The sequence below is a fragment of the Crocodylus siamensis genome, chromosome 2, assembly GCF_052110815.1.
Source record: "Crocodylus siamensis isolate JL-2025a chromosome 2, ASM5211081v1, whole genome shotgun sequence".
Lineage (NCBI taxonomy): Eukaryota > Metazoa > Chordata > Crocodylia > Crocodylidae > Crocodylus > Crocodylus siamensis.
Window position 1 is genome coordinate 287654606 of NC_143396.1, and position 15437 is coordinate 287670042.

A 15437-nucleotide genomic window follows, 5' to 3' on the forward strand; every position below is an offset into this window, starting at 1 on the left:
CAACAGCCCCTCTGCTTTTCCTTTTGCATTTCCTGTGCTGTTGCCCAGGTCCCACGTCAAGACCAGGATTCTGGCATTTCTGTCACTTCTCCGATGAGACGAAAGTCTCCAGGACCACACTAAATGTTCGCTCCTCTTCCCAGCTCCGGGGACAGTCACCTACCCTTATCGATTCTGAGCTGTGTTTGCAAAAACATCCATGAAACACGTCCTTCTGTTCATCTACACGAAATGCTTTACTGCCAAGTAGCGTATTTACTGGGCAGTAAGCAAGTGCATCTACACGTGCACTTGCATGCTGCTCAGTAAACCTCACTAATCGCAAGTAAATTTGCAACCTGCAAATGCAAGTGGCAAATTTACTTGCGATTACTAACAGCGCAGTAGCGCTCAGGTAAACGCCTGACCGGGAGTAAATCTGCTTCTGGTCAGCTGGCCACCAGGGGGCAGGGGATTGCTTCCTGCTGCCAGGGCAGGTTCCAGCACCAGAGCTCAGGCAAGGACTATGCCCTCCTGCCCCAGCAGCAGGGAGCTCCAAGCCTCCTGCTCCAAGATCATGATCGGGCGGCGGGGTCTGGGCAATTCCTATCTCCCAGCCCCTGCTTCACCATCACAGTTGGGGAACAGGGGGCTGGGAGATCCTTATCTCCCAGCACCAACTCCACAGTCACAGGGCCACTGCTGGGAGAACTTTATCTCCCAGTGCGAGCTCCGCAGTCGAAGGGCTGGCGGTGGGAGATTCTTAAAAATAAGGATCTCCCAACGCTGGCCCCACAGTCATGGAGCCAGCACTGGGAGGTCCCTGCTGCTGGGGCTGGAGAGCCAGTTCCCCACCTAGCTCCAGTCGTAGAGCTGAGCAGGGTACAGGAACTATTCCAGCCTCGTGCTCCAATTGGACAAGATGGGCTTGGAAAGAGCTGCAGGAGTGGGGCAGGTCCCAGCCACCTTCTCTGATCTGCTGGACCCGTGACCACGGACCTGGGACCTGCCTCTTCCAAGCAGCTCTTTCCAGGTCCCCTGCCCTGATCAGGGAGCTGGGGCTGAGAGATCCCCGCTGCTGGGGCAGGAGAACATTGTCCACATCCCAGCAACAGACAGCCCCCCGGGGCAGGGAACAGTGTCCTAGCCCCATGCTCCCTGCTAGCCCCTGGACAAACGGGGGGGGGTCTAGAGCTCCCCCTGGTGGTGGGAGGAGCCCACTTCAGGGCCCCAGGAAGCAAGAGCAGTCTGCTGCCATGAGCAGCAAATCTGCTCCTGCTTCCCTACACGTGTAGATGCCTGCCCAGGAGCATTTACTCGCAGATAGTGTACTCACAAGTAAAATTCTCCCGGATCTATTTCACATGTAGACAGACCACTCACTGGTGTTACTCACAGGTCCCTCACAGGTCTAGATCCTCAAGGAATGTACATGTAACACCAGTGAGATATCACAGCAGGACTTAGCACCTGAGGGACTGCCCCACTAATTCCTATTTGCCTTGGTTGCACGGACCATTAATGGAAGCAATACTACTTCCTGGCCTGACTTGTCTGAGTTCTTTAGTGCAGGGGCTTTCTTGTACTTCTGTGGTTGTAAAATCTGTGGTTGTAAAATGCTTAGCATCTTGAGGCCCTGCTTCCCAGCGGGGTCTCAAGGCATTGTGAGTGTAATCATGCTCCAATGAATTACCTATTCAAACTAGTTACATCCTTCTCTTCTCTCATTTTTTGTGTTGCTGACCCTTCTGACTTGCTACAGCCTCATCTACTGGGATGCAATAGAAGCATTAGGTGCAAGATGCGGGAGGTGATAGCGCTTCTCTACTTAGCACTAGTTAGGCCTCATCTAGAGTAAAGTGTGAAGTTTTCAGTTCCATATTTGAAAAATGACATGGAGAAGTTGGAGAAGGTCCGCAGGCAGGCAACGGAGATGACAAAAGCAAGTTGTATAAGGAGACACTGAAGGAGATAGGCACGTTCAGCTTACAGGAAAAGTGCTTGAGAGGGGACATGACAGCAGTCCTCAAATACTTGAAGGGCTGCCATAAAGAAGAGGGAGAGCACCTTTTCTTTCTTGCAAACCAGTGGCTTGAAATTGGCAGCAAAGTAGGTTTTAATTGAATATCAGGAAAGACTTCTTCAGTGTTAGAACAGCAAGGCAGGAGAGCAGACGCCTGGGGAAACTGGGTTCTCCATCACCGGAGGTGTTTCAAAGGAGGCTGGACAGCCACTCGTTGGGGATAATAGCGATTCCTCTGCTCTGCTATAGAGATTTCCCATGCTTCTGGGCTTTGCTGGTTGCTCCCACCCCAATTTCTGCTATATGTGTCAGGACATTTTTAAGCCTTCCTCAGATGCATTGGGTGCTGCCTGTAGCCCAAGCTGTAGCAGGGCGCATGGCATCTACCTGGGATCTCTTGAGTGTGTGTTAACAACCTTTTATAGAAGTAGGGCACTGGCTGCCGGGCTCCCCTGCTTTACGTGCAAACGGTTAGGGTATTATGTCTTGTGTTGTGTCAGAGTTAATGGTAATTTTACAAAGATGTTAGATGATAGATTTGTACAGGATGGTTTGGAGAGTGATGATCATGCCTCAGGCAGGCGGTTGGACTTGACCTCCGGAGGCCCCTTCCAACCCCACTTCTCTGTGAGTCTGTGATCTCTTGTAACTTCCTAATGGGAACAGAAGCAAGATAGTGAAAGGGCTCTGTTGGTGTATTTTTCTGAGGTTTTCCAATTGGCCTTCACAGTCCTGTTAGTGCAATTTATTCTTCTTTCCTCTTGACCCTTTATACATGAGTCACCATGGATACATAATATATTCACTTCTTGCTTTCAGTTCACAAGATGCAAAAGGCTTGATAGTGCTTCTCTCGCTCTGTGGAGGTTTCGCCAGATTTTAAAGAAGAGAGCAGGGTTTCTCTATCAGTTTGCATCACCCTGCTTAATCAGCAGACTTTGCTGTCGGTTTGCAACCTGCACAATATGCATCCATCTAATACTGTTGATTTAAACCCAGTGGCCAAAAGTTTCAAACCCAGATGCCAAAAAATAGGCTCCGAAGTCTGTGTTGAAGCATCTGCATAAAGATGGCTTGACTCTTTGAAATGCTGAGCAAGTACCGAGCCCATTGACTTATGCATAAATTGGGTGCACATTGCACAACTGAGAATTAGGTTTTTAGTATTATGGGCCTATGTTTTGAGTTGGACATGGATTTTCAGCATGACTGACAATTTGGTGAACTTCAGACCCTAGGCATCGCACTTGCAAGCATCCTGGCACTTCCTGAAGGTATAGCAAGTTGGGCCTCCAAAATCTGACGCATCTAGTATCACAAAGCTATTCAGCACCTTAGGAAGTTAACTGAATGGCTTTGTGATACTGGATGCGTCAGATTTTGGGTCACCTGGGCTGGGAAATTTTGACTGAAGTCTGTTCTTTCTATGGAAGTGTTGACAGGAACGTGCTGGGAAATCTGTGCAGTTTGGAAAGCTAAAAGATCAAGGCCTGAATCTCAGTTCTGTGTCTGACAAGGAGCCAGACCTGGGGCCAGATTCTCTGCCGGTGGAAATGGGCAAAGTCCTGCTGCAGCCAGCAATGCCGTATCCCTTTACACCCCTAGAAATCCATCTGATAGGTTGCTTCTTTCATGACACTGATTTATTTTGTGTGTTTGTCTCCCTCAACACACTTTCCCAGGACAAGAGGCTTGAACTGGCAACACCAGAGGGTCGTTTCCAGACTAAGAAGGAGCGAGACCAAACGTATCTCTATTTCAGAGCAATAAAACTAACCTCTCCTGCCCTGAAGCTTTTATTGTAGCATCCTGGGGCGATAGCACTAAACCTGGTGTCATTTCTCTTAGTCGCTGGATTTTACAATCCCAGCTCCTCAGCGCAGAGAACTAATTTAGTCTTGCTCCCCTCTTCCAAGCTGTCTGTGGAAAGATAAGAGGAACAGTTTTTTAAAGTGTATTTCAGAGCATGTTTCTGTTCCCCTGTTCTGCCACTGCACCCATTAAGCCTGAGCTGCACTGGAAAACGTGCCCTGGTCACAGCCTGTGGCCAAACCCAAAGGCCCAGCATAGGACTGAGGTCAGAGTTTTTAAAAAAACGTTTAAATGACTTCAGAGCCGAGTTCCGTTTTCAAAAGTGTCTTTTGCAAGGAAGAGCCGAATTCTCTCTGAACTTAAATGGGGCACGGGCTCCCAGTTGCGAACGGCAGGTCTGTAAGTCAGCCCAGTACTTCTGAAAGTGCTGTTCAGGTGAAACTCTCAGAGGAGGTGATGGGAGTCTTGCTAGTGGAGGTGGTCAGGTTTGGACCCCCCCTCCCCCCCACACCCCACTAAATAAGAGCTACTAATAAAGTGCCTCTCTGCTATTGAAGTGCCCCCTGAGCTGTCCGTCACTTCAATGAAAAATATAGAACCGTCTTTCTCATCCTTTGTTTGAGGACTAATGACAGCTGAGAAACTCCAGACTGTGGGTCTGTTGTGCTTGCATAAGAGTCCAATCAATCTGTTTGCAGCAAGTCCAGTGTTCGCTCAAGACATTCAGGCCGGGAACTCTTAATTAGAGTAATTGCTCTGTTTTATATAATGAGTCTCCTTTGTCTCAGATCAAATAGATGTTCAACAAACCCCGTTTCCTTTAGAGTTAATCTCTGCCCTGTTATTCTAGGTCACCCGTCTTAATGAGCCTGACTGCATCGGGGATCTCCAGATCTCTCCATTCTCCATCGTTACTGGGGGAGGGAGACTTTGAGTCTGTTAATCTCAGATGAAGTACCTTTTCCATAAGTGTTTTATTGTAACTCACTCACAACACTAGGGAAACTGTACATGGAAATTGTACTTACCTTAGCAGCGTGAGAGCAGGAGTTGGCTTGACACGTCCGTGGATGGCAGGAGGTCGGTCTTGTCCTTGGGGGAGCGGCTGAGACCTCAGCCCTGGTGTCGGTTCTGGTAGCCATGTCTTTGGACAAGTCACTTGACTTCTCTGGGCCTTAGGTTGCCTGTCTGTAAAATAGGGAAAGGGCACTCTCTTAATATATACTTTCTTTGACGCTCCTTATCTCACTCTTTAGTACTAAATATGTAACCCCATGGGGAGGACAGGGGTTTTAGTCTGCAGGGATAAGGCACTTTTTCTTGCTGATAAGTGTGTCGTATTCAGCCCCTGGGAGGGCCAGATACCGTTGCATTTTCAGTTTGGTTTTTAATATTTTTGTAATAAAAGTTAAAAAGTCACTTGCTCCCTCTCTCCCATCTATTTTTACTGCAAGCTCCTCGATGCTTAGAAGAAGGGATAGGCATGCTGTCTAGCATAACGTGGTCCTGATCTGATCCGCGCCGCTTGTCTTGATCTGTGCTACTTGTGTAGCACTAGTAGTTAGCATTCCTAACAGAAGCCAACTATTGATACGAAAGAACTAAGCCAGCAGGCATTTTCATTTCTTTTATTTTGAGAATTCACTCTCATAATTTGGAGCATTTTCTGTTTCATGTACCTGTTTCCTCCTATGCAGAAGCAAGCAACCCACCACAGTATGGTTCTTGAAATTAATCTCTGCTGATCATGATTAAACTCAGCATAGATGAGTTAAAATAAAGGTGAAAATCAGATATGGAGGGAGACAGACAGACAGATATGTTCGGCAGTGGTTTACAGAAATACGGGCACACAGATCTGAGTCTTCAGGGAAGTTAATAAACCAGTTCTTTAGATGTCGGTTGCAATGCTGTACCACAAAGAATGAGCGCTATCATCTGTCTGCCGATCGTGCTGCTGAGTAAAAATATTTCCCCTTAATCCCTACAGTCTCTGCTGCAACTCCCCAGGCCCTATATCGAGTAGTCTCCAACACTTCAACTTTTCAAAATGGTTTGTTACATTTTCTTTCTGCCAATATGTCTTAAATATTTCCGTGAAGTCGTGTTCTGTGGCTGCCGTAACGTGCTGTTTTTGGCCGGCGTGTCCCTGAGAAGTGTAACTGAGGTCAGGCTCCGTCTGACTCAAGTTGGCAGCTTAAACAACCTGGGGACTCGGAGCGTGCGAGTCTGGTCGGCTGTGCATGTTTCAGTGTTCACGAAAGGGATTAAATTGACTCAGTTGCCAGCCAGAGCGGGGGGCCTGGCCTCGATGATTCAAGAGATCCCGGCCAGTCCTGTTTTAAAATCAGTAGTTATGCTGCTGACTAAGGGCAAGCAGGATGGAACCCAGGACTCGTATCTGTTTTTACTTGATTTGCCTTTGCTCAGAAACGTCTCATTTTTCTGTGTAGCTTTTTGCCTGGTGCTCTATGTCGAGAGGCTGGTATTTGTATGAGGCTACCAGCCATCATGCAAAATACAGATGCCGAATAAGCACGAAGAAGTGCTACTTTCCAGGGAAGACCTTGTGCCTATGAAGCTGCTCCCATCACCTGATGGGACTTGGAAAGCCCTGAAGCTCTTTCAGCCTGGTTATAACCTCTCCCCAGATTCACACAGTGCCAAGATCTTGGCAACCTTTCTCTTCCCCCCCAGAGTTTACCAGTTTCAACCCCAGAGGCCAGGCCTCATGTCTTTCTCTTGGCACGCTCATGTCGCCCCCGCCCCGGGTATGTCTGCACAGCACGGTGTAGCTCTGGACCAAGCCAGTTCCTGGAAAATGTAATCCAGTTCATCCCAGGAGGACTCTGCCCAGGGCTGGAAGAGGGTCTTGCTTCCTAGACCTGAGCTAGCATGTTCAGAGCTAGCTTGGGGGTCTTTGCATGGCACTGCGTTGTGCTGTGTAGATGTAGCATTAGGGAGCTTGCACTCTCGGGGGGGGGTCTGCACAGTGGCAAAAGCCTGTCCCCACTGGGATGCCCCTAAGCACCTTGTCTGCCGACTTGAACAGTAGATACAGGCTCATCTCCGGGGTCGCACCCGCAAAGCATCCCTCACGAGCCACGTTGGGTTTTAGAGCAGGTGGTCAGTGAATGTCTGTGCCAGGACGTGCTGCCATCACTGTGTCCAGTAGTTTGCAGCGCTCTCCAAGCATTGCCTTAAGGGGCAGCCTACAGTCTGCATCCGGCCTTTGGTTAGAAGGATGTTGGCTCCACCATCTGAGCGCCTGGCACCAGGTTTCAGTTTTGCCTAACATTATTCAAAATTTTTGGAAAGGAAGCCTTGTCTGATAAACAGGTCACGGGCTATGGATCCTCTGGTTCCTAAGGATTGCAGCTGGAGAAACTGGGTTATTTGAATGGCTCCAGATGGGTTATTGGAGAATCGAGAATCTGGGGTTCGGAGTGGATCCTGCAATCCCTAGAAAGCACCGATTTCCCAGATTTCCCCCAGCACCCTCATAGGGACCTCCTGACACTGCCTGAATACAGCAAAGAAATAACAACCAGGCTTTGACTGGGATTTGCAGCACTTCCTTTGAGGGGCTTCGTAGATTTTTCAGCCCGGGAGACTTATGAACCTCTAGCCTAACTATGCATCATGTGGACCTTGACATCTTTTTCAGTAATTCCTGCATCAAACCAGTTACTTCTGGCTGAATTAGAAGATAACTTTCAGATTATTCATTGTAATGAGATGGGGGCATGCCGACTCCTTAGGCAGCTTTGGAAATTCCAGCTTTTAATTTGAAGTGTGTCATATGATAGTGATGCATAACTCTGTTGCAGTGCCAAACATCAGAGTTCAGAGTTAGTAACAGTCACTGTTAGTAGGCTACATTTTTCCATTCAGATGCCAAATACCAAGTTAACCCCAACAATTTCCCATATAAAATAGCCCAACCATATCCTTTTAGTCACAGACATGCCATTTCACAAGAAATCACAAGATTACAGGCACTGAAAGGCTAGAAAAGGAAAATATGGTGCTTTTTGTCATAGGCGCAGAGTACAGAGAGACAGACATCAGCCTCTCCGACAGCCTGTGTAATCAGCTGGGGTGGTTTGGGTGCCCTGAACATAAGTAACTGCCAATGAGTAGTGTAAAATGGAAGAAAAAGGATTTTGTTGAACTAGAGAGACAGTCCAAAAGCAAAAAAATCAGAGAAGGATGCAGTCGCATGAGACTGCAACTGTGCTTCGAAATAATAGTCTGCCTATTTTTAAAAAACATTATCAACTTAATTCTCACTTAAATTTCCACTTTTATAGTGCAGAACCGGCTTGGGAGGAGGTCTCATTTTTTTTATATTCACTTTTAGGGCTGCAATATGCTGCCCGAGTGCCGGAAAGGGGCCGCTCTCTGTATGAGAAACAGGCCTTTTATTGAGAGAAACACGAAGACGTATTTACGCTTCGGGTTTGTCACCTCGGCCCCAGCGAGCTCACCCTTTGAAGACCCTTTCTTACAAAACGAGACCAGGCGGCAGAGCTGAATTTATCCATAAAACATCAAGGACAGGAGAAGAGGGCCCATTGCTCAGGTATCCACCACCCCAGCTCGTTTCCTTCTGGAGCAAGGTTCAGCTCAGAAGGATTTCAGCGGCAGCCCACGTATGTGCTTGGCAGCGATTCCTCGCCCGCTCCCGGCTACCCTGGGCTGGAAGAGCATCCAGCAATGGGCAAGGTCAGCGTAGTCTTTTTCCCTTCCTGCCTCCCTGAACACACGAGACGCGTTCTGGTTAGCGATGCCTAATTTCTCGTGTCAGCTGTAATTTCCTAAGCAGGTGCAGGTCTCACGGGCTCTCCGGAGGCAGCTGAGAACCTGAACAATAGTTCTGCATACACTCATTGTTTGCAGCCCTCTCTCCAGGGGTCGAGCCCCGTGCATCTAATCTAAGGTGCCACATTAAAAAGCAGGCAGGAATGCACTTATCTTGGACCTGGATTTGTGGTTTTGCTTGATGCAATTTGGGCAGGATGCTGAGTAAAACAGGCAAACAGGATTGCAGACCCCCACCCCCGTGCTCCCCAGCACTGGGGGTTGGCTGGAGGGAGGGCAAACCAGTTTGAATGCCAAAGTGCAAAACACCGAAGTGCAAACACGTGGCTCAAACTTCAGCAGACCCCCGCATCTTTTGGGTTTTGCTTTGTGCAGGGCCGCCCAGCGCAGCAGAGTACCAGACCCACCTTCTCCCTTCAGCTGCTCGCTTGGCCTCCAGGCACCTGCAGTTCCCCTCAGTCCCTTGCCTTGTCCGTTTTAATGGTCAGCTCTTTCAAGCCCAAGGCCGTCTCGCACTGGCCACATCTACGCGAGGCGCTTCCTGCACAGCAGCTCGTTACTACTGTGCAGTAGTGTCGCGGGGCACGACCCAGGATGCGATGCTGCTGCGCAGTAGTAATGAGCTGCTGCACTGTCAGTGTCCCCACAGAGTCGTGCAGGGGCAGTAGTGCACAGCGACACCGGTTGCTGCACAATTATTTTGTGCTTGCACACCCAAGTTCTTGCACACCCAGGTACGAAATGACTGCACAGCAACAACTGAGGTGTAACAACTGTGCAGCCCACATCTCGTGTAGACGTGGCTGCTGTGTGTGTGCAGAGCCTCCCACGGTGCAGCCCTGGGTTGAAGCTTTACGTGCGACCATAACACGGATAAGACCATTTTTTTTCCCTTTTCCTCTATTTTCACCATGGGATCTGGGGTGAGTCCACTGAAGCAAAGCAGCAGTGCAAGGGATCTCTCTAATCCAAGGGCAGGCAATTATTTTGGGTGGAGGGCCACTTACTGAGTTTTGGCAAGCCGTTGAGGGCCGCATGACAGGCAGCCAAGGGCAGATAAATATTAATTTTCTAAATTTTTAGGGGTCCCACAGGCTGGATAGAATGGCCTGGTGGGCCGCATCCGGCCAGTGGGCCATATTTTGCCCACCCCTGCTCTAATCTGTTTGTGAACCAGGGGATTTGTGAACCTGAGAAGTTTGGTTCAAGGCACTTTCTGGTCCTTTGCTGACCCGGGCCTTGGAGCGGCGTTTGCTGTGGCCCTCACCGATTTAGAAACGGTTTGGAATAGGAGCTGTCAGGGGGGCTGAAGTAGTCCAAGGGGAATCTGTGAACGGCGCGTTTCCTTTCATAGTTTAATAGTTGTTAGGGGCTGGAAGGGGCCTTACACATCATCGGGTCCAGCCCCCCTGCACGTGGGTGGGCCTTTGACAGAGCAGAAAGCTCTTTGGGACAGGACGGGAGCTGGATCTCCACTGTCTTTTCTCACTACCCAGGAGACACCACATAGCCGGGGGGCTTTGAGAGCCCGGAGGGGTCCTACGATGGTCACAGCTGCGGTGCAGCTGCTTTGCATCACCGCGTTCCTTGTGGATCCAGGTTACCAGCTGCCGTCCGCGCCGCAGCGTTAACTTTGGTCCCGTTCGGGGTGAAGTGCTGGAAAAGGGGCCTGGGCTGGGGAAGGCAGTGACAGCCTGGCTCCTAAGGGAGGTTGGGAGGCCAGGTTGCTTCATAGAGGAGCTGACTCCCAAGGCCGCTCAGCCAACGATCCCCATTTGTTTTCATGGTCATTTCCTTCGGCAAACTGAAGCAGCTGTTTCCCCGATAAAATGCAATCTGATTTCTCTCTTCCTCTAGTGAATCAAAAATACCAGCAGAGGGAGGGGCATAAGGATTCTTCTGTGACTTTAAAGAAGTTATGCCCAGGGTGGGGGGAAAACCCATCTCTCCCTTGTAGCTCCCTTTTCAGTTTACCTGCCACCCTGGCTTCAGGGCTCTTGCCAGGATTTGAGAGCCACAAGCCAAATGTTTCTCTCCCGGGTATCGAGCCAGTTGGGTGAACCGTGGCTTTTCTCACTGCTTTCCTTCATACCTATAGCTAAGGTTCACTGCCACTCTTTGGAAATGTCTGTCCTCTAGTTATGGAGAAGATCAAACTCCCTGGAGAGCTTTGCCCACAAAAGCCGAAGGGTCTGCCGCTTCAGTTGAGAGGTTTGGTCTTCCTTGGGCTCCTGCTGTCTTCTCCATGGCCTCCGAAACACAAAACTTGTCCTCCTTCTCTTCAGTGTCCTCTGTTTTGCTCTCTGAGACTTCAGGAATTAAAGTACAGGTTTTCTGGCTGCCCTTCAGCAGGCTGAGGTTTAGGACACAGCTCAAAACTGACTCCAAGCCAAAGCCCAGCCGGCTGGCAAGTGGCACCTTATAAAGAGCTTTTATTCCTGCAGGGGAGAGACAAGAATGCACTGTTTGTCCTGTTGCAGACGATGCATTTCAGCTTTCTTTTATGATCCTGGTAACCAAGGTTGTGTCTGAAATAGAAGAGGCCAAGGACAAATACGTCCCTGGCTCCGGCCAGAGCAAATGAGTCAAACTCCCTGCACGCAGCTCCGGGGTAACAAAAGCGGAAAGTCTGGCTGGCACCCTTGGTTCAGCAGGGAAGCTCAGGACAGGCCCGTTGTGTCATTGCACATCGGTGTCGCTCGCTCTTGTGCCCTGGTGATTAATCCATCGTTTCTTTTGTTTTGCAGTTCATGACCAAGAACCCCACCATGCGCCTGGGTAGCGAGGCGCTGGGCGGAGAGAGCGCAATCCTGAGGCACCCATATTTTAAACAGATGGACTGGGACCTGCTGAACCGGCGCCAGGTGGAACCACCCTTCCGGCCCCGAATCGTAAGCGATGGGGGGGAGCCCCTCCCTTGGCGAAGTGCTTTACACATCTGGACAGCTGCTAGGGGAAAGGATGTAGATGCAGGGAGAGCGTGGCCTTGAGTTCTGGATGTAGCTGGGTCCCGGCCTCCCCGGCAAGAAGCTTGATTGCTCTGAGAGACGTTTTCAAAAGTATTTAAGCATCCAGGGCATTTATACACATACGTTTTGGTCCCGCGACTCACCAGAGATCCAGTGCTTTGGAGCAAGTCTGCTCCGCACGCGAGCTGATGTGCGCTGCGTCGCATGCGGTTGTATAAGCGGCAAAGTGCACATCGGCGCGCAGAAAATGGCAGCAGGGTGCTTTGGAACTAAGCACCTCCTATGCGTTTTAGTTCAAAAGTGTGCCGCTGCCATTTTCTTAGCGCTGGATGACATGCATTTCGCCGCTTGTACCATTGTCGGCATCCCGGTGCTGCGGTGCTGACGTGTAAAAATGCCCCTAGAAATGAAGATGTTTAAAAGAGCTTAGGTACTCTCTGAGCTTTACAGAATGGGGTAATGATCCTTCCCTTTCCCACATCCTTTGTCCACCGTGTCAAGTTCTTTAGGGCATCCATCCCTGCGTGCCTGGGGTCACCGATCCCTGCTGGGGTTCCTGGGTGCTATTATAATGCAAACTTGACTGAAACAAGACTGAAATCAGAAAGGGCAGGATCTCCCTGTCCTTCATTGTAGGCCCCTGGCTCAGCCCTGTTGCCCAGCCTAGGCTTTGGCTGCTGAGCAGTTCGAACTTCAAAATGAAACTTCCCCTTGCCATATGGCAAGCGGTGGGGTCTCCCAAGCCGGATGGTCCCTTGCATTGTGCAGAGGCTCGGAAACCTTCTCCGGGGATCAGCTAGGGTAGGATTTTCCAAAGCTGCCAGCCCTGCTCCCAGGGGCAAATCTCCACAGAGGTCTATGGGGGAGTAAAGTTGAGAGAACGAGGAGCACCTCTGAAAATCCCACCCTGGCCAGCACAGCGCTGGCCGTTCAGGAGCGTTCCCCTGCTAACGACCGAAGCACAGCGGTTCGGGGGGGAAGAAATGCCCGTGCTGATAAAACTGCTCGCTGCTCAGCTGGCAGGAAGAATCAGCAATTCATCCAAATGGGCCCCAGGCCTCCTCCGTGACTGCTGAAAACAGTCGTGTTCTGTGCCGAGCAGGGAGGAGTCCAGCGCCTGGAGGCAGGACTCTTGTTCTGCCTAGGACACAACTAATTCCTGTTTGTCCAAGCATAACAGCTTGTGTATAAAGGAGAATGTCCCCCAACTAGGCCAGTCCAGGCTCGGCCCAGCTCTGGGAGGACTGTGGAGTCAGAGGATTGGGAACAGCGTGTATGGTCACTGTGAACAGCGGGGTCCATGCAGGCGGGGGCTGACACAGTAGCCACTTACAGCTTCACTGCCCCGTCCTGCAAACACCCCAGCCAACATCAGCTCCATCAGAAAGGGCTTTGCTGCATCAGGCCTGTAAAGGCTGGCAGAGGAGGGGCCGGCTCTGAATATCCTAAACGTGTCTGGTGCTAAGCGGGGACACTGTGGTACTCATAGCCGTGGTGCTCAGTCTTTTGGCCCCATGGACCAGGTGGGTGGCACAGAACCTGTCTGCAGGCTGGATCGGGGCACCCCTTCTCTGCTCCATGCATCAGGATTAGGTCCCAGGGGCCCAGCACCACTCCCCCCTATGCCTCACATGCCAGGATTAGGTCCTGCAGACCAACGACACAGCACTGGGGGCACATGTTTTTGACATCTCTTTATTGCCTCTTTCTGTTTGACAGAAATCCAAAGAGGACGTTAGCAATTTCGATCCAGATTTTACCAAAGAAGAGGCCGTTCTCACTCCTGTCGAAGAAGGAATTCTTCCAATGATTAACCAAGAAGAATTTAGGAACTTTTCATTCACGGGTCCCGAACTCCAACAGTAGCTGTGGCTCCTTGGTACAACCAGACAAGCTGGTGATAAGGACCTGCGCTGAAAGTTGGGTTTACTAACTGCATCTGAATGGCCTCCTGGGACGCAGCAGCACCGCTGACAAAGTTGACTTAATGTGAAGCTGGAAAAAGAACAAAAGAAAACCCTTGTATTTATAGGATTTGTTCGAGAGACCAAATGAGTACAAGGTTGGCATGAAGACAGCGTTGTAAATAGTGGATTCAGGCAGACAACTGAATGTTGAGACACTTGGACCAGGTTGGGTATCACTAGGTGGAGCTGGCAGCGGGCGCGGGGAGCTGGTCCAAGAACGAGTAGGCCTACAACTCTGAGCCAAACAGACATTTTGCAATACTGACCACTTGTCAGGCTCCATTTTGAAGCCGTGTGCACTGTCCTCCTCTGGCGCCAGGGGACAGAGAGCCCTGCAATCACTGGGCTGGTTGAGCAAGATGTCCCATGTTGACTTTCCCCATCTCTGAAGTATTTATTTCTTTCCTGAGGACAAGCAATTCTCTTTGAAACTTTTTTTGGGGCTTCCATGTAAAATATTTTCTCATGCAGGCTAGAGAAACAAAAACAGTCTCCCCACGCGCGTTCTTCCGAATCCAAGAGAAGCCGCTTGCAGCCTCAGTGTGTGTTACTATTTGTGCGATAGGAAAAGTTTTAGTGTTTTGCATTCTGTGAAATGCCTTTCTTGACCATCCCTCATCCTCAATGCTCCTTTCTTCGCATACCAGCTGTTTTCAACCGAAATATAGCCTGCAAAGTCTTGCCATTTACTTAGACCCCATTTATTTAATTATGTTGTACAGAGATCCTTGTGTTGTTCCCTGGCTCATTAAAAGCATCGATGCAAAGTGGTAGCTCTTGAATGATTTGTAGTGTTGTTGGGAGGGGAGGCGCCAAGCCAGTCATTTGACAGCAGGAAAATCAGCTCATGAGCAAAGATGTGAAAGAACCACACCTTTCCATTAGGAGGATAAACTTTCTCTGAAACAGCGGGGGAGAGGTGGTCTGGTTTGGTTTGGCTTCACGAGTTTCTCGTTCAGAGCAGACGCCTCCTTGATTGGAGTCACAAGCACGTGTGCCGTCATCAGAGAGAGACAAATGTTAAAGCAGTTCCTAGGAAGCTGATGCTCCCCAAAGAGCTAGAGAAAGAAACTTGTGTTTTCCCTGCGCTTTGGGATACTGGACACTTTCCACATCTCCGTCTAATGTTGTGGAATCACTCGGGTTATCCATGTACAGCTGGACGTTGGTGTCAAGTATCACCGTCCCCGTGGATCTAACACACACCGCCTGCCACTTGCCTGGGGTGTCATCCGCTGTAATTGGGGTCTCACATGCGTACGTTTTTCCTGCCACGACTTGATATTAATGGAGTTGGTTTAGATGTCTTAGTGTGTCGTCCCATTATAAGTCTCCCCGGCGTCTCGCAAGGTCCTGAGTTTCTGAGGGCTCCACCACCCCTACACCCTCGCCCGTTCCGCCGGGTGGTGGCCAACTGGTTGGTCCGGCCACGTATCCTCAGTTCCACTCAGATAATCCACAAAAGAAATGTAAATCAAAACAAACACGACAACCAAGAAGGTTCCCTTGATCTGTGTAGCTGCTCCGTCTGTCTGCAGCCGCCTTCCAACTCAAACTTGCCCTCTGAGGGGTCAAGCACCCCTTTCATAGTTTCATAGTTTCTAGGGTCGGAAGGGACCTGAGCAGATCATCTAGTCCACCCCCCTGCCATGGCAGGAAAGAATACTGGGGTCAAATGACCCCAGCAAGATGTTCATCCAACCTCCTCTTAAACACCCCCAGGGTAGGAGCCTGCACCACTTCTCTTGGAAGTTGGTTCCAGACCCTAGCCGTCCTGACCGTGAAGTCGCGCCTCCTGATATCTAACCTAAACCTACCCTCTGCCAGCTTGTGACCGTTATTCCTGGTCACTCCTGGCGGTGC

General features: G+C 50.1%; 1 protein-coding gene across 1 annotated transcript in view; it reads left to right on the forward strand.

Moving 5' to 3' along the window:
• PRKCH (protein kinase C eta) overlaps positions 1-14341 on the forward strand; it is a 173780-nt gene extending 159439 nt beyond the window's left edge. Inside the window, exons 13-14 of the mRNA XM_090034319.1 lie at positions 11386-11529; positions 13327-14341. Of these exons, the coding sequence (XP_089890445.1) occupies positions 11386-11529; positions 13327-13473 (291 nt within the window). The 3' untranslated portion in view covers positions 13474-14341. The remainder of the gene's footprint in view (positions 1-11385; positions 11530-13326) is intronic.
• The last annotated feature ends 1096 nt before the right edge of the window (positions 14342-15437 follow it).